The sequence below is a fragment of the Caenorhabditis briggsae genome (genome assembly GCF_000004555.2).
Source record: "Caenorhabditis briggsae complete genome, chrIV, whole genome shotgun sequence".
NCBI lineage: Eukaryota > Metazoa > Nematoda > Chromadorea > Rhabditida > Rhabditidae > Caenorhabditis > Caenorhabditis briggsae.
In genome coordinates, this window is record NC_013487.2 from 12,864,393 (window position 1) to 12,883,266 (window position 18,874).

The 18,874-nt window shown below is 39.6% G+C and overlaps 3 protein-coding genes across 3 annotated transcripts; 2 read left to right on the forward strand and 1 right to left on the reverse strand.

The window, feature by feature from the left end:
- Nucleotides 1-1,132: 1,132 nt before the first annotated feature.
- On the reverse strand, nucleotides 1,133-1,941 carry CBG08289 (the record flags this gene model as incomplete). Its single annotated transcript, XM_002634453.1, has 2 exons — nucleotides 1,133-1,573; nucleotides 1,939-1,941. 2 exons carry the CDS (start codon nucleotides 1,939-1,941, stop codon nucleotides 1,133-1,135), a joined length of 444 nt encoding a protein of 147 aa, XP_002634499.1.
- Nucleotides 1,942-5,495: 3,554 nt separating this feature from the next.
- Cbr-siah-1 lies at nucleotides 5,496-8,630 on the forward strand (the record flags this gene model as incomplete). The annotated part of the gene is made up of 5 exons (XM_045236076.1): nucleotides 5,496-5,733; nucleotides 6,612-7,001; nucleotides 7,613-8,188; nucleotides 8,238-8,292; nucleotides 8,585-8,630. The coding sequence occupies 5 exons, from the start codon at nucleotides 5,496-5,498 to the stop codon at nucleotides 8,628-8,630; spliced, it is 1,305 nt and encodes a 434-aa protein (XP_045093732.1).
- A 3,502-nt stretch (nucleotides 8,631-12,132) lies between these two features.
- Nucleotides 12,133-16,999, forward strand: CBG08287 (the record flags this gene model as incomplete). The annotated part of the gene is made up of 6 exons (XM_045236077.1): nucleotides 12,133-12,585; nucleotides 12,638-12,862; nucleotides 12,912-13,928; nucleotides 14,050-15,699; nucleotides 15,755-16,864; nucleotides 16,916-16,999. 6 exons carry the CDS (start codon nucleotides 12,133-12,135, stop codon nucleotides 16,997-16,999), a joined length of 4,539 nt encoding a protein of 1,512 aa, XP_045093731.1.
- Between the last annotated feature and the right edge of the window lie 1,875 nt (nucleotides 17,000-18,874).

Consider the following 18,874-nt stretch of genomic DNA (forward strand, 5'->3'; position numbering starts at 1 on the left):
ACTATGGCAAAATGTTTTCTATAGTTTTCTCCAGTTTTCCCCAAAGTTTCAGCTTGATTGGAACACTCTCCGAGTTTTCGCGGAGTTTTTTCCTTTTTTGCCGACTCCCTGAATAACCCCATAATAAACATATAGGGGGGAAATACTCTCTCATTGGAGCACATTTGCACTTTTTGCTTATGTATGCAGAAGAAATTATGACCGGAAGGAAAACAGATAAATACCTTTTAGTGACCTACTTTCTGGATGACAGTACCGGTCAATAAGATATACAAAAACGTATTTTTCTGGTAATTCTGATGATTTTCAGGAGTCTGGAGCTCGGCTATCATGTTTCCGATCTTTTTGAAATTTTTGAAGGGTATAAAACAGGCCTAGTTTAAAAACTTTGCATTCACAGAAATTTTGAAAATTTTCCAGTTTTTCAGCTAGGTATTTGCCGATTTCTACTAAACGCCCCTTTTTGTACTGAAAACGGGAAAAGGCAGTTGCCTTTCAGAAATCGGAAAATAGCTCAAAAACTAGGAATTTTCAAAAATTCTGTCAATGCTAAGTTTTCCATCTAGGTCTGTTTTACAAACTACAAAATTTTCAAAGTGATCGGAAACTTGACCGTTGAGCCGCAGACTACTGAAAATGATATGGGCCCGGTGCTTTAATTAGCTCATTAAACCAAACCAATTACTCACCTCACCTAATCCAAAACATGAAATTAATCGACACAATCTACCTATTCGGAAACTCGTCCCATTCATTGTTAAACACCTTTTCTCGGCTCCTCCAGTTTCCTTTTCACAAAAAACTCACCGCAACAAAATTCTCGGCGACGTGAGAGAGTACACAAATCACAGAGACGCAGACGACGGAACGTAGACAATCTGCTGTGCAAACCCGGTGCTGCTCAGGAGACACGTATCGGTTTTCCGTTTGTAGATTTTCTAGGTTACCACGTGGCAGCACGTTGCCCTTTTATATATGGTGCCATAGTACTTGTGTTTGCAGTCCGATTGGACACAGACTAGCACAAAAAGTTGTGTTCATGGGGGACACAAAATGTGACTCGGTTTATTTTTCTTCTTTTTTCCAGAAGAAGAAGATAGAATTCAATGATGATGAAACAAATAGGGATTCGTTATTGAGGTTCTGAGATTTGGAGATTCTTAAATCCTAAAAACCTAAGATTCTGAGATTCTGAGATTCTGAGATTCTGAGATTCTGAGATTCTTAGTTTCTGAGATTCTGAGATTTTGAGATTCTGAGATTCTGAGATTCTGAGATTTCGAGATTCTGAGATTCTGAGATTCTGGGATTCTGAGATTTCGAGATTCTGAGATTCTGAGATTCTGGGATTCTGAGATTCTGAGTTCTGAGATTCTGAGATTCTGAGATTCTGAGATTCTGGTATTCTGAGATTCTGAGATTCTGAGATTCTGAGATTTCGAGATTCTGAGATTCTGAGATTCTGGGATTCTGAGATTCTGAGATTCTGAGTTCTGAGATTCTGAGATTTCGAGATTCTGAGATTCTGAGATTCTGAGATTCTGCGATCCTCAGATTCTAAGATTCTAAGGTTCTGAGATTCTCAGATTCTGAGATTCTCTGATTCTAAGATTCTAAGATTCTAAGATTCTAGGATTCTAGGATTCTAATTGAACCTCAGAATTCCAAAAACTAAAAATCTTTTAAAGTATTTTAAATTTTGAATCTCAAAATTTTCCTAAAATTTCAGTTTCCACCCTGAAATGTCTTCATCATCATTTGCCAAAATTTTTCAATTTTCAATCAAATCATTTTTTTTTCATTTCCGTCTCTGACTCATGTTCATAGTGCTCTTCTCACGTTTTGTCTTTTTTCCCGATTGTTTTAACACACAATTGTATAAAACATTTGTGTATTTGTATACAAAAAAAGTTTGTGTTCTTCTTTTTCACTATATACCATTCTTATAAGAAGAACCGGTTTCCAACTATGCCCAGTGCACATTGAGCTCAGTTATCTCGGTTCCTATGAAAGATATCAAAAATTTGTCAACTGATTAAATATAGGCGACAATATGATAAACATTTTATCAGTTGACAACATTTCGATATCTCTCATAAGAACTGAAATAATTGAGCTCAACCTGTACGTATGAGGTGCGCATCTATTAGGAGCACCCCCTAACTTTCAACTTTGAGCTCAATTATCTTGCTTTCCATGAGACCTTACTATAACAACTGATAAAATGTTGGTTTTAATATGATAAACATTTTATTAATTGACAAACTTCTGATATCTTGCAAAAGAACCAAGATAATTGAGCTCGAATTACAAGAATACGGTAGGCTTTGCTTAGAGAAAATAAGGCATGTTACTATTTTTATAGGATTTTATAGGGTTATCTTTTTTTGCAAAACATAATTTTTCCCTAGAATCAAAAAGCATTTCTTGTCCCAGAACAGTGTTTCTCCAAATATTTATGTTTTTCCTTCAAAAACACGTCATTTCTATTATTCTGATAATTGACCCCCTTTGTCTCTAAAGAGCATGAGCACCTGATAACACCAGCTGATTCTTCTAATCAATTTTTGTTGAAATGTTCACATGATTTTTGAAATGTATGACCATGTTCTCCTTAGACACCGTCTCAACCCCCGGAAAGTGAAATTTTTACGAAAATCATCAGTTGACAATAAAAAATAGTATAAAAGAAACCGGTTGTTTATGAGGAGGAAATTATTGAAATGTTCATTTCCGTACCTGGTCTGGAGAGTATGTCATCATCATTTATTTTAAGTCACAACAGAGTTCCTCTGATCGATCAGAATGGTAGGAGACGGGCGAATACAGAGGTCAAGAGAAGAAATACAGGTTGGTTGGAGATGATTCTGGACTCTGAAATTTCGAAATTCTGAAATTCTAGAATCTCAGAATCTCAGAATCTCAGCATTTCAGAATCTCAGATTCCTAGAATCTTAGAATCGGGCATTCTGAAAAGTTGAAAATCTCGAACTCTCCGGTTGTAATTCTAAAATCCAAAGATTCAATGTTTTATAACTTCTATATCCTAGATTTGAAGCTTCCGATTTTCAGATTTTTGGATTTTAGATTTTTAGATTTTCTAGATTTTTAGATTTCGAGTTCTAGAAACTTTGGAATTCAGAGTTCTGAGTTTTTCCCTTTGTTCATCATCCCTGTCTTGTACGAAGTTTCTAGAGTTTTTGGGATTTCCGGTTTTTTGGATTCTCGGATTTTCGGATTTTCGAATTTCCGCAATTCCCAGACTAAGGATTCCAAGGTCCCAATAGAATGCTTCTGTTCATCATTTTAATGTTGGCCCAATCGTTTTTTTTCTTTTTTTCAATCTTTTGTGCGTTTATCATATATTTTGACTACCATATCCGCTAACTTATTCTCTTATCCGTTCATCTCATTCTGCCCCCCCCCTTTCTCTCTCTCTCTCCATCTCAATCGATTTGATTCTTCTCTTCGTTCTCATTCGTGGTCGCCATGTCAGCTGGGAGACACTCTCTTCCCCGACCCACACTCTCTAATTTTCTCTTTCTCCCTCTGCAGTCTCTCTCATATCCATAATGTCTCAAACTCTCTCTCCCAATGCAAACCCAGTCATTCGTTGTTAGAAGGAGGCGAAGATGACTCTCTAGCATTTCTCTAATCCTCTCCGTTAGATACAGTCTCTCACCGTTCGAAACGCGTTTTATTTCATATTTTCTTCTTTTTCTCTCTCTCTTTTCTTCCACACTTTTCACTCACTTTATGCAAATTATAATACTCGGATATCTTTCAATTTGTTATATACAAGTTCCATTTGAACCTTTTTTCTTATTCTTTCAAAAAAACAAAAACCAGGTGAAGAAAAAGAAAAAGAAGATAGAAAAAGTGTAATATATCATGCCCGCTTTTACTGGGTATCCCTCCCATCTGATTTAGAATCGATTGGACGCTTTTTTCCAGAATCACTTCCTTTTTTCTTGTTTTTAGTTCATATTTTGTCAATTGCTGATCATAAAAACGTTTTATTCACTATGATAAACAGCACCTGACTCCCACAACCCTTGTAAATCTATTGATAAGATAATGGACTAGTTTTTCACTTATTGGTTTTCTTGGCCATGTAGTTCTGTAACAAAAGACCTTCTCCCAAAATAGCCATTTGATTGCTTTACGATTTCCTTTTTTTGTTCGATTCCTGATTTTTCCCCATTGTAGTTTACAAATGATCAACAATAATTTTCAATTAGTTCTGGTTTCTTGATTTTGATGAAATTGCATTTCGTCCGTTTTTGAGCCGCCAATCATCCGTTTCAAATAGTTAACTTTTTGTGGACCACCTGTACAACGATTTTGAAGTTCCTGGGGCACAAGGGGTACTAAACCCTCAATTTAGATATACAAAACAATTGAAAAAGTTAAATTTAGTTCTTCAGTACCTATCAGATTTATGTCACTGGCTGGTAATTAGCACATCATGTCAGAAACCATTTTTCTTTGAGTAAACCGACCTAATTGCTCTCTTTAATTGATTTTTTTTCATTCTCTTACCCTGTCTTTTCCTGTCATATTGGTCCGACAGCGTGAGCCGCTCATCGTCCGTTTTTAACAATTTCAAACTGAATACGTCCGAATAGTGGTAGATACATATTTAATTGTGTTATTTATCACTTTTATTAGCAAAATTATTATATACAGGACAGAACAAACTTTTAAATAAATTTACCAACTTCCCGTTTTACTGAAATTGCGTTTCGTCCGTTTTTGAGCCGCCGATCATCCGGTTTTCCTAACTTTTGACCAAGTTCTGCTTTTTTAAACTACATTAAATTTTATTGTATCAGGCTAAAAAATTTAAACCCCACTGAACAAAAATATAGAGCTTCGATTTCGTAGTTGACAACTTTTTCGTAATAATGCATCCAACTGGAATATCTTTTGTCTGGTACAGTAGGTCAGCTACCCATTTTTGGAAAGCGGACCAGCGACATGAGATGCATTGCTTGAAAGCAACCAAATGCCAAAACTTCCTAAAAATGGTACTGTAGGTTAGATACCGATTCTTAGTATGCAGAAAATTTTTGTTCTCTATGATACCTGCTGGGCAGCTGCCCTCACCCATTTATGACTGACAAAAAAGACCAATTAGCCCCTCCTACCTTGCCACGTCACAACTACCCCTGCCTTCTTCTTTTTCCTATGTCTTATCGTTGCTTCGTTCGCTATTAAACATCCTATCCATGGTTCTCTGAAAATGCGATCTTTCCAACCTTTTCCTCCTGTCTCATTGTCCAATTCCTTATTTCATGCTTCCCCTTCGTTACTCGTTCCATCTACAACCCTCAACATTAATCAATAACCATTTATTTCCAGAGACGACGGGAAGACGACGGCATCAATCTACAAACAACCATCCGCTATCATCGTCGTCATCCTCAACGTCCTCAACAGCACCACCAACACCATCATCTGGCGTGCCCTCAGCTTCGTCAGCGTCGTCGCTGATGAGTAATCGAAAGGGAGGAGGCGGTGCAGGTGATTATCAGGAGGTGATCGAATCGCTGCGACGATCTCAGCTGATTTTCGAGGAGGACGAGAACGCTGGCCCCGAGATTCCGACGGTTGTCACCTCGTCGTCTTCAGCATCGTCACAGAGAAGCTCAGCGTCTCAACACCATCGTCTGAATAACATGGTTGTTGGAGGAGGAGGAAGAGACAACGAGATGTCTAATAACCAAAATGGTGAGTTAATTTTTCTCATATTTATGTAGACTTGAAACCTAAAAGCCTAGGGACCCTTCTCATTTAAAATTGACATACAAACCACTTGGATCCTTCTAAAAGGTATACATAATCCATTCTCCGCGTGCTCCGCAGTCATTAAGCTCCCAGCTCTCTCTTGGTACCCTTTCATCCGGAATACACCAAACCCCCACATGTACATTTGACTGACTAAACGACACCAATTAGGAGCCGAAGCGGACGCAAATCGCTTTCTTTTGTTTCCCACTTTAAGGAACTACAAATGACCATTTTGACAGATTTTGTTCGGAGAAGCTCATGCTTGCACTTTGAGCCAATTTATCTCAGTTCCTATAACAGATATCCTGAAGTGTCAATTAACAAAATGTTTATTATAATATCAGAAACATTTTGTCAGTTGACTACTTTTTGATATCTTTCACAGGAACCGAGGTAAATTAGCTGAAAGTAAAAGTATAGGTTGACCTTCTGTGAGGGGGAGGGAGCGAGGGCTAGTAAGAGACGCAGAGAAGCTAGATGATCTAGCTTCTCAGTGTCTCCGATTAGAAAGAGCAGGTAGCTGTCTAGAAATATTTGACTCATAATCGACATATGTATCCGTAAATTTTATTGCACCTCCGCCGTTTTTTGAACCACGCGCCGTATGTTCCGATCTCTCATGAGCTGCTTCTTTTTGTCTTCTTTTGCTTTCTTCATGATTATAAAACACTCCGGAGCTTTCTCTTTTCTTCCACCCCCATCTCCATGAGATCCAAATGTTGTCTACCAAGTATTTCACTAATTGAGTCTCTAATTGCTTGGACCAACCGTAATCACCCTTATCTGCTAATCTGCTTTCTATAACTCCAAATTTGCAGGCAACACACCATCGGTGACAATCCCGAGTCAGTGTCAAGTGATGACACCCCGAATATCATCGCCATCATCTGTGATGGCACCGTCGGTTACAGTAACCTCGGGAACCGTACAACAAGGGAAGACGTTCGCCAGAATTCAAGGAAGCTCGCCGAGTAATACAACCCACTCGACACCAACCGTCGCTCAAGCCATGCAAAGCGTCGCTCCACACATCCCAATCGTCGGAGCCGGTGCAGATGATAGCAGTGCTGAAATTCTATCGGTTTTCGAGTGCCCAGTTTGTTTGGAATACATGCTACCACCATACATGCAATGCCCATCTGGCCATTTGGTGTGCTCGAACTGCCGACCAAAACTTCAGTGCTGCCCAACTTGCCGTGGACCAACTCGTGAGTTTTGATTCAAAACTTTTGAAATTCGAATTATCATCTTTGAAGTAATAGCCAGAGCAAATACTCTAAATCTATAGAGTAATGGCAAAGAGAGAGAGAGAGAGACCGTTCAAATGGCAGCTTATTAGATTTGAATGTCATATGAGTCAGTTTCGAAATCAGTCACACATCTTTTTTCGTTTTCGAATCTGATGAATTGTTTTCGAATCACTGACGATTATGCCTCTAAACAGAAATATGCCTAAAAATGTGGCTACTCCAAAGCCTACCTATCAAAGATCCTGTAATTGTAAACGAGACAAAAAAGGTAATAGTTCCGTACCAATACTAGAACTTTGACCTCAATTATCTCGGTTACTATAAGAGATGTCGGAAATCTGTTAACTGATATCACAAATATTTCATCAGTTGACAAACTTTGCATATCTTTCATGGGAGCCGAGATAATTCAGCGCAAAGTGCGCATATAGGGTGAGTTGAGAAGAATCACTTAAAAACTTGAACCCCTGCAAACATGAGTTCCAGGCGGTCTGGAAAGTTCTAAAAAGCAATTTAAAGTTTTCAAGTCTTTCAGTTCTTCCTTCCTCTAAAAAACCAACTAATTTCAGCATCCGTTCGCAACCTGGGCCTTGAAAAGATCGCCAACACTGTTCGTTTTCCATGCAAATTCTCAAACTCTGGATGTCCTCTCAATTTCCATCACATCGACAAAATGGATCATGAGGAGTTGTGTGAATACCGCCCGTATTCCTGCCCATGCCCTGGAGCAAGCTGTAAATGGCAAGGAGCACTGGCTGATGTCATGGATCATTTGAAGAAAGTTCATAAGAGTATTACAACTCTTCAAGGAGAGGATATTGTGTTTTTGGCTACTGATATCAATCTTCCGGGTGCTGTTGATTGGGTTATGATGCAAAGTTGCTTCGATTACAATTTCATGTTGGTACTGGAGAAACAGGAAAAGTACGATCCTGCTCAGTCGACTCAGATGTTCTATGCGGTTGTTCAATTGATTGGATCGAAGAAGGAGGCTGATAATTTTGTATATCGATTGGAGTTGTCTGCAAACAGAAGAAGAATGTCGTGGGAAGCTACACCAAGATCCATTCATGAGGGTGTTGCGTTTGCGATTCAACAATCGGATTGTTTGGCTTTTGATACTAGTGCAGCACAGCTTTTCGCAGGTAAGAAATCGGAATCTTGAAATTTGGATCTGATTCTGACATGTTTCAGAGAATGGAAACCTAGGAATCAACGTGACCATCAGCCGCATAGACGGACAACAAAGGTAACTTTTTGTACCATTTTCGATCTAAAAAATTTCAGAAAGTTAGGATCTTAGGATCCGAGAATCTCAGAATCTCAGAATCTCAGAATCTCAGAATCCCAGAATCTCAGAATTTCAGAATCTCAGAGTCTCAGAATCTCAGAATCTCAGAATCTCAGAATCTCAGAATCTCAGAATCTGAGAATCTGAGAATCTGAGAATCTCAGAATCTCAGAATCTCAGAACCTTAGAATCTCAGAATCTTAGGATATTAGAACTTCGTAATAAATATCCAATGTCAAATAGTTTCCAGACGTCATCCGAATGAATCCGATGCTGTAGATGTTGAATACGACTGAATCTAGTCCCCCGAAGCTTGTCTATCTGTCGATCTGTCTATCCCGATGTCCTCCCCTCTTCCTACCTTATAATCCACGTACAACAACGTTTTCAGTTCAGAAGACTCTCAGATTTCTAGGTCTTTTTATTTCTGCAGCTTTCCCCTTTTTTATTTTTTTTTCTTTCTTTGAGAAATGTGTCATAATTTTCTCGAAAATTCTTCCCCCCCCCCCAAAACCACCAAATGTCTGTGTATAGCATATCCTCAATCCATGACTTCCCCATCTTTGTGGATAATGGATTTAAAACTTTTTTCTTTAAAATTTTAATTTTGATGATGTTGATGACACTACGGCTTTCTTCTTTTCCCACCACAGTTTTTTCTTATCCTTTAATTTTTTGCAGCTCTTTTCTCCCACATTTTTTTCTCATATGAGCTTTCCAGTGTTGTTTTTTTTTTGAAAATTGTGTAGATTCCTTTCTTCTTCTATTCAATTTCCCTTTTCAACAACATAGCCATGTTTGAGTTCAGAAAGTTATTTTTTGCAAATAATCCAAAAAAAAATTAAGTGTAAAAATAAATAAATCGTTCCCCAGATAAATGAAATGTTGTTTTTGAAAGCGAAAATACTATGAAACAAAGTTGATCAAATAATTTGAAACTTGACCAGTTTACCGACAAAATATTTGAGCTTTTGCACTGCGAGTTTGAGCCCAGTACAACGCAATTCTTAAATTTTATGCTAGCACAAACTTGAGTCGTTTGACTTCTACATCCATTGGGCCATGAAATCATTGAAAGCCAAATTGTAAGATCACAAGCTACTGATTCTTCCAGATTCGATTATTTCAAAATTTTAGAGTTCTTGCGTTTGGAGCTCGTTGATCCCATAACTTTAAAATTCTGATTTGTTAAATCTATCTAAATGAATTGTATGGATATTTTAATCTTTCATCTTTTTAAAGTGCTGTTTTTGGCATATCTCATCAGAATGAAGATTTCCAAAGTCCAAAATTGACTGTTACCGCTGAAAAAGGCGCAAGATAGCAGTAAAAATTTGACAGTTATAAACTTTGTAGTATAAAATCACAAGCATTTAATTGGTGGAAAGTTTTTTTTGATATTTCTTTCCGGAACAAAGACACCGTATTTGCTCTAGAAGCCCGCTGAAAAAGTCAACTTTGAACTTAATTATCTCGATTCCTGTGAAAAATATAAAAAAGTATCCAATTAGCTAAATATTGCTGATATCATGATAAAAATTTTATCAGTTGAGATTTTTTTATATCTTTTACAGGATCCGAGAAAAACTGACTTTAAGTTTCTTCATTTTTGTTCACATTTGGCTCAAGTGAATCTTAGCATTCTTTTCGAAAGCCGGGCCGGCCCTGGCAGAGTCAAAATGAAAAATTCTTCGGCCCAGTTCCGATTTCGAAATTTCAAAATTTTTTGAAGGACTCATTGAAGAAAAATTTGAAAATTTCAAAGTTTCGACACTGTTTAAAGGGCAGAATATTTTAGGAACACTTTTTTTTGAGGTTTCACTGAACAAATTTTTATCAAGAGTTTTTCAAAAACCAGCGAGAAGAATTTTTCGACTTAATGTTGCATTCTATACATACTTTCATAAGTTTTATATTTGATCTACTTTTTAAAATATTTGTGATCTACCTTCCTAAGAGAGCGCTCATCTTTTGCACTCTCTTCCTTATTTGTTTCCTTGGTCAGAACTCCCCTCATGTTTTTTTCCCAATTTTCACATATTTTATTCCTCTCTAACAGTACAAGTCAGAAAATTTCATTAAAATTATTTGGGACTTGAAAGAAACCCCGGTTTCATCCAAAAACATCGCTATCCATTTCATTTCCCCCTGACGACGTCTTCTACCGTAATCCCCCTCACACACCCATTCATTTCCATCTGCTGTCCTCCTCCGGCCCGTTTTCTTCTTCTTCTTTTTCTTCTTCTTCCCCCCCCCCCCCCCCCCCCAAGCCACTCGCGCACAATCAACCTCCCCGTTCTCTTCTTCTTCTTCTCCCCACCCGACGGCCTCGCTCGTATCGCCCTCCCCGTCCTTCTTCTTCTTCTTTTTCTTCCCCATAACTAGAGACGCAGACATCTGACGAGCGGCGTGTGCTGCGTCTCTCCCCGCCGCACACTCTCCCCTCTCTTCTTCTTCTGCTGAGCGGTCCAACCAGTGTGTGTGCGCGCGCGTTGTATGCAGGCCATTCAAATAGCCCCAGCCAGACCCACAAAATTTTCTGTAGAGGGCCTTGGGAGTCTGTGCCTTCTGGCCCATTTTCGGTCCTAGTCGGCCTATTTCCTTCAAAATTTTTGGCGGGTATAGGTTTTAGATACTGATCAAAAGATCAATAATTTTGATGAGAAATCTTGAAATTCTCGGCAGAAAGCTGGATAAAGCAGGATATGTACAAATATCGATTTATCGAGTTTTGGTGTTTCCCAAAATCTATAAAAGTTCAAGGATTCAAATATTTTTTTTTCGTAGAAAATAGACATCCTAGAAGTTTGGTAGGTCAAATCAACGAAGTTTTTTCATAAATTTCAAATTCGCGCCGAAAGTTGTTATGTTTTTCAATGACGGGAATCTCCTCTTTTTGCCCGCTATCTCTTCCTTCCCTCCCCCTTTCTTTTCTCTTCTTTTTCCACTTTTTTGTTGTTGCGATATTTCATTATAGAAGGAATATATGTTCCAGTTGCTTGCTATGATGTGGTTTGTGAAGTTGCCTTTTCTTAAAAACCTAATTTTCTCCAAAATTTTTTGAATCGGAGTCCTTCTCACGGACAGTGTCCTTCCCAGAAGGATTTTTGGTGCACTGTGTGGCCCTAGCAAATACGCTCTACTGTACCCTCGGTACCATTCAAATTGGCAGTCATAGAACTCATTGATTTTTCGACATATTTTTGTTGGCTCCTATTGATTTTCTTCGCTACCTGTTTACCTACAGTACCGGTCAATAAGATATACAAGAACGTATTTTTCTAATAATTTTCGGCCATTTTGACCATTTTCAAGATTCTGAAGCTCGGCTGTCAAGGTCCCGATTCTTTTGAAAACTTTAGAGGGTGTTAAACAAACCTAGACCGGAAACTTTGCATGCCCAGAATTTCTAGAAAATTCCTAGTCTTTCAGCTACTTGCCAATTTCTGGAAGACTTCCCGTTTTTGTACTGAAAACGTGAAAATAGGTGTCCTTGGGAAATCTGCAAAAAGCTGGAAAACTACAAATTTTCGAAAAATTCTGCAAATGCAAAGTTTTCCACCTAGGTCAGTTTTACACCCTACAAAGTTTTCAGAGCGATCGGAAACTTGACAGCCGAGCTCCAGACACCTGAATGTGGTCAAAATCAACTCAAAAATACCTTTTTGTATCAATTTTTTCTTATTCTTTGATACCTTCTTACCCGAATATCCCATCCTTTGCCTCAATTATCTTTTTTTTCAGATAAACCAAGAAATCTGAAAAGAATCCCAAAAACCAGAACTCACCACACCAACGATGAGCGCTCGTCCGGCATTCGAGCAATTCACTGCTCAACCACCGCAACCGGCCGGCGAAGTCGTCACCCAACAAGCTGGCGATCCTGGACAAGGCCAAGAGTTGACCATCTCAAAACTGGAAAATGCAATCACCTCAATGGAAGAGCAAGGTCTTCAGAATGATCATCGTCACGCGAAGGCACTGCTTCTGAAGCAGAAGTTGCAAGCTGGCATGCCTGAAGGTCAACAGGAGGCTCCAGGAGGCAGCCAACAAATCACTCCGGCCCAGTTGGCTCAGTTGAAGGCTCAAGTGTCCGCGTATAGACTACTGGCTCGAAATGAGCCAGTACCAGAGGCATTGGTCACTGAAGCTGTGATGCTCCGTCCGAAGATCACCACCTTACTCCCAGAGCCTTATGAGTATCCAGGAGAGTCAGAAAGCGGAGAGAAGTTGCCATATGACTTGATGAAGGTTGGTTTTTCGAATATTCTAGAAGTTTTTAGTTACCTTCTCTCTTTTTCAGATCTTCAGTCTCCACCAGATCAGATGCAACCGCCCGACTACCATTGCTCCACCAACTGGAATCGACCCAGCTGGAATGTTGAAACAGAGAGAGAATGCCATCCAGAACCGGATTGGTCTCCGAATGAAGCTTCTATGCAATCTGCCAGCTGACATTCCAGAGCACATGAAACTCAAAGCTGAAATTGAGCTGAGAGCATTGAGAGTTGTCAACTTGCAAACACAGGTAAACTACAGTACCCTTGATCTATCACCTACACATCTAACTTTTTCAGGTTCGCAGTGAAGTTATGTCTTGTATGAAGAGAGATACCACCCTGGAGACTGCTCTGAATCCATTTGCCTACCGTCGTGTGAAACGTCAATCGTTGAGAGAGGCCAGAGTAACAGAGACTCTTGAAAAGCAGCAGAAGATGGAGCAGGAAAGAAAGAGAAGACAGAAGCATACTGATTTGATGCAAGCCATTATTCAGCATGGAAAGGACTTCAAGGAGTACCATAGAAATAATCTCATCAAGACTCACAAAGCCAAGAAGGCCGTCTGGACCTACCACCAGAACAATGAGCGTGAACGCAAGAAGGATGAGATTCGTAACGAGAAACTTCGTATGCAAAGACTTATGCAAGAAGATGAAGAAGGATATCGTGCACTTCTTGATGAGAAGAAGGATCAACGTCTTGTGTATCTTCTTCAGCAAACTGATGAATACGTCGACTCCCTCTGCTCTCTTCTCAAACAACATCAGACAACAGAGAAGAAGAAAAAGAGAGAAGATAAGAGAATCGAGAAGGGCAATCAGGTGGATGATGAAGCTCGTGTCCACGTTCGAGAGATCAGTACCGGAAAGATTCTGACTGGAGACCAAGCGCCAACTCCAGAAGAGATTGACATCTGGCTGGAGACTCATCCAGGATACCAACTCGTTCCCAGAGATCAACTCAGTGACGATGAGGATGACGAGGAAGAGGCTCCTGCTGAGCCACCAGAGGAGAAGGAAGATGAGTACGCTGGAATGGATGAGGAGATGAAGGCAAAGATGATTATTGAGAAGGCTAGAAATGAGGAGGATGAGTACGATCAGAAGTCGAAGAAGCAGGAAGCCGACTACTATGCCACTGCTCACAAGATTAAGGAAAAGGTTGTGAAACAGCATGAGACAATGGGAGGTGGAGATCCGAATCTCCAATTGAAGCCATATCAGTTGAAGGGTCTCGAGTGGATGGTCTCGTTGTACAACAACAATTTGAACGGAATCCTGGCTGATGAAATGGGTCTCGGAAAGACTATTCAGGTGAGTTGCCAACTGTTTTATCATTTGGGTCCGACATACTGTAGACGGTGAAGAGGCTTAGGCTTGGATCCCTTCCCCGCCCCAAATTAAGTAGAGAGATCGAAACCCCATATTTTTTCAGACCATCTCCCTTCTGACCTACCTCATGGAAGTCAAGCAGAACAATGGACCATATCTCGTCATTGTTCCACTGTCTACTCTCTCCAACTGGCAATCCGAGTTCGCCAAATGGGCTCCAAATGTGAAATCAGTCATCTATAAGGGAACCAAAGATGCTCGTCGTCGTGTTGAGGGACAGATCCGTAAAGTGGACTTCAACGTTCTGATGACCACTTATGAGTACGTCATAAAGGAGAAGTCACTTCTTGGAAAGATACGCTGGAAGTACATGATCATTGACGAGGGACATCGTTTGAAGAATCACAACAGTAAACTGACAAACATGCTCAACGGATTCTTCCACGCTCAACATCGTCTTCTCCTTACTGGAACTCCACTTCAGAATAAGCTTCCTGAGCTGTGGGCTCTTCTCAATTTCCTGCTCCCGTCCATTTTCTCGTCCTGTGACACTTTCGAGCAATGGTTCAATGCTCCGTTTGCGACAACCGGAGAAAAAGTGGAATTGAATCAGGAAGAGACAATGTTGATCATCAGAAGATTGCACAAAGTGCTCCGTCCATTCTTGCTCCGTCGTCTGAAGAAGGAGGTCGAATCTGAGTTGCCAGATAAGACAGAATACGTCATCAAGTGTGACATGTCGGCACTCCAGAAGGTCATCTACCGTCACATGAAGAAGGGATTGTTGCTCGACGCGAAGGCATCATCTGGAGCTCGTTCCCTCTCCAACACCATTGTTCACCTTCGCAAACTTTGCAACCATCCATTCCTCTTCCAGAACATTGAGGACTCTTGCCGTGCACACTGGAAGGTTAACGAGGTCAATGGAAAGGAATTGATGCGTGTGGCTGGAAAATTGGAGCTTCTGGATCGTATCCTACCGAAGCTGAAAGCTTCAGGACATCGTGTTTTGATGTTCTTCCAAATGACAAAGATGATGGATATCTTTGAAGACTTCCTCCACTTCCGTAACTACACCTACCTTCGTTTGGATGGATCCACGAAGCCAGATGAGCGTGGAGATCTTCTTTCTCTTTACAATGCTCCCGACTCGGAGTATTTCTTGTTCATGCTCTCAACCAGAGCTGGAGGTCTTGGATTGAATCTTCAAACTGCTGACACTGTCATTATCTTTGATTCTGACTGGAATCCTCATCAGGATATGCAAGCTCAAGATCGTGCCCATCGTATCGGACAGAAGAAGGAAGTACGTGTGCTCCGTCTGATCACTGCCAATTCTGTGGAAGAGAAGATGTTGGCTGTAGCTCGTTACAAGTTGAACGTCGACGAGAAGGTTATCCAAGCTGGAAAGTTCGATCAAAGATCCACAGGGGCGGAGCGTAAGCTGATGCTTGAGAGAATCATCCAGGCTGATGAAGAGGAGGATGAAGAAGAGGTTGTGCCAGACGATGAGACTGTGAATCAGATGGTTGCTCGATCCGAGGAGGAGTTTAATCAATTCCAATCCATGGATATTGATCGTCGTCGTGAGGAGGCGAATCAGCTCCACCGTAAGCCACGCCTTCTAGAGGAGCAAGAGATTCCAGAAGACATTGTGAAGCAGTCATTCGATTTTGATGAACTCGAAAAGGCAAAGGAAGAGGGAAGAGAGATTGTCAACGAGACACCGAATCAGAGAAGACGCAGAAAGGAGGTGAGTTAAATTGAATTGAAATGAGACGTAATGAAACAAATTTTGATTTTTTCAGGTTGACTACTCTGGCGACCTGATGTCTGAAGAGCAGTTCATGAAGCAAGTTGAAGAGGTTGAAGACGAGAACGAACGATATATTGCTGAAAAGAAGAAACAACGGAAAAGAAAGCTGGCGGGTCTCGATGAGAATGACGACACTATGGATGACGTGGTTTTGGCGCATAAGAAGAAAAAGACGGATCCAGAGTTGGTTGAGAAGATCAACGAAATGCTCGCGCCAATCATGGAGTATACGGATGAAGATGAAGCGCTGATTGTCGAACCATTCCAGACTCTTCCAACAAGAAAGGAGCTCCCAGACTATTATCAAATTGTGACGAAGCCGATGGATTTCGATAGAATAAACAAGAAGATTGAAACTGGCCGTTATACTACGATGGAAGAAGTTAATGATGATATTGAGTTGCTGGTCAATAATGCTGCATTGTACAATGAGGAGGGCAGTGTTATTGTGGAGCACTCGAAGATCATTTTGAAGTTGTGGAAAGATCAATACGATAAGTTTATGGCTCCACCGAAACCAGAAGAACCAGCCACTCCTGTCAAAAAGGAGAAGGAGACTCCGACTCCATCCACATCAGCGTCCAAACCATCTACCAGCGGAACATCAAGTGTCACTGAGCGTCAACGTCAACAAGCTGCAGCTCTGGTTCAACAACAAGCCTTCATGACTGCGATTAGCAAAATGCCACCAGCTCAGCAAGCGATGATAATTACTGCGCTGCAAAGCGGTGCAACTTCAGCTCAGGTTCAAGCAATGATGCTCCAGATGCAAGCTGCCACGGCGGCACAAGCTCAAGGAGCAAACACCCCAGCAGCAATGATGCTCCAGCAGATGCAGCAAGCTGCTCAGCTGCAGGCATTCATGGCTGCTGCTGCTGCTGCCCAGTCAACACCGAAAAAGAAGGAAGAGACAAAGAAGGAGGAGACGAAGGAGAAGGTGGCAAAGACTGAAGATGAGCCATCGACGTCTGCGGCTTCTGAGCCATCCACATCGGCTGCCGCTGGAAGTTCTGGAAAGAAGAAGGCGGAGAAGGAGGAGGCGGAGCCAGAGCCGATGGAAGAGGATGACGAGGAGGAAGAGGAGATTATTGGAAAGAAGAAGGTAAGGAATTTTTTGTTTTTGGTAATATTCTAATCTTTTAAATTTTTCAAGGAAGCTCCATCTGGTCGCCGGAAGTCCCGCCCAACTCGTCGCTACTCCAACGAAGACTACGATGATGAGGATGATGACGAATAGACGTTCATCTGAACTTCAGAATCCACTCAAAATCTCATCACAAGTTCCCCCAATGATTCTGTATTATCCTGGCCCATTTTTTTATTCGAAGAAATTTTTATTCGAAGAAACTGATCTTGTTTGTATTCCCTGTAACATTGAATATATTTAATCTCCACGACACATTACTTAACCCCCTCTCTGAAAGTCATTACAGTAATCCACTAAATCCCCTTCCCTCCCCTCTTACTACTGTTTTTGTAATTTATGAAACTTCTTTTTGTGGAATCAACTGATCATAGCTGTTTTGTTTTGGGTTTTCGACTTTTTCAGATAATTATTGAAAAATACAAAAAGAAGGTTTAAAATATTAATGTGTATTTTAAAATAGTCCCTTTAGAAAGATAGAAAACCCAAAAAGAAAAACAATCCAATGGAAAATTTTAGGATACTTTTAAAAGTAATCCTATATTTGAAGTCCACCCTATACGCGCACTTTGAGCTCAACTATCTCGATTCCTATCGGAGATATTAGACATCTGTTAACTGATAAAATATTGGTGATACTATGGTGAATATTTTATTAGTTGACAGATTTTTGATATCTCTCATAGGAACCGAGAAAACAAAGTTAAAGTATATGATGGAGCATTTACAGTATACTAATCAATTTTAATTATTTGTTTGAAAACTGACATGGAATGACTCCCAACCCTTGAAAAAAATTGAGACCTATATGGTTGGAAAGAGCGTAAAAAGTTATTTTAGAATCCAAAAGGAATAGTTGATAAAACATTTTTTTTGGGGAGTTATGGTCCACAAAGTACCAAAAAATGGCTATAATATCAACAAATCATAACTTTGTCAGTTTATGTTCGTTTGTTGAAATTCAGAAAACAATAGATAGACAATCAATTGAACTTTTTGAAAAATTTTTTTGATGTTTTACTCATTAATTGGATTATTGATTTTTTGAAAAAACCGAAAAAATTTTCAATATCTCAAAAATCTCAAGTTAACTTTTTTTTCTTGTTATAACCATTGAACTCAGCACATTTAATTTACTATTAAACCATATCAATATCCCGGGAGAAATCATGTCCACACAAGTTATGGCAAAAATATCGATTTTTGGCACTTGGCTGCTTTGAATTCTTTGTCCTGGGCGGCCGGTATGGCGATGGGCATACTTGTTTTTGTGGTTTTTACATGCATATAGTTAGTTTAAAGTGTTTAAAACAAAATTTAGTAACATAGAAAGTCAATTATTCGAATGCCGTAATATGTCTTAAAATTGCAACTTTGAAAAAATCAAAATTTTGACATGTAATAGGGCATATCTATGATCAAACATGATGAAAACAGCCAAACTCTTTTTTTAACATGATTAAAAGAACCTAATTCTATCAACGGCTTGAACAGAATTTTGAGTTAGGATCTAAAAATGGAAATATTTACGATTATTACAGCCAAATCCAAATTTTTAGTGAATTTTTTCATGTAATAGGGCATATCTATGGTCAAACTTGATGAAAACAGCCAAACTATTTTTTTAACATTATTAGAAGAACCTAATTTTATCAACGGCTTGAACAGAATTTCGAGTTAGGCTTTATTGGAAGTGCAAAAAAATGAAGTTGCAATTAATTATTTTCCGGTTTCAAATTCATTCTTGTGTTACATTGTTTTTATATTTATTACGTTTTGTTTTTAAGTTAATTGTAACTCCGATTTTTTTGGACCACTGATTTCTTTATGGGCCTCCAATTATTTTTTGGTACGTTTTGGGCCATAACTCTTCAAAAAATTTTTTATCAACTATTCCTTTTGGATTCCAAAATAACTTTTTACGCTCTTTCCAACTATATAGGTCTCAATTTTTTTCAAGGGTAACAC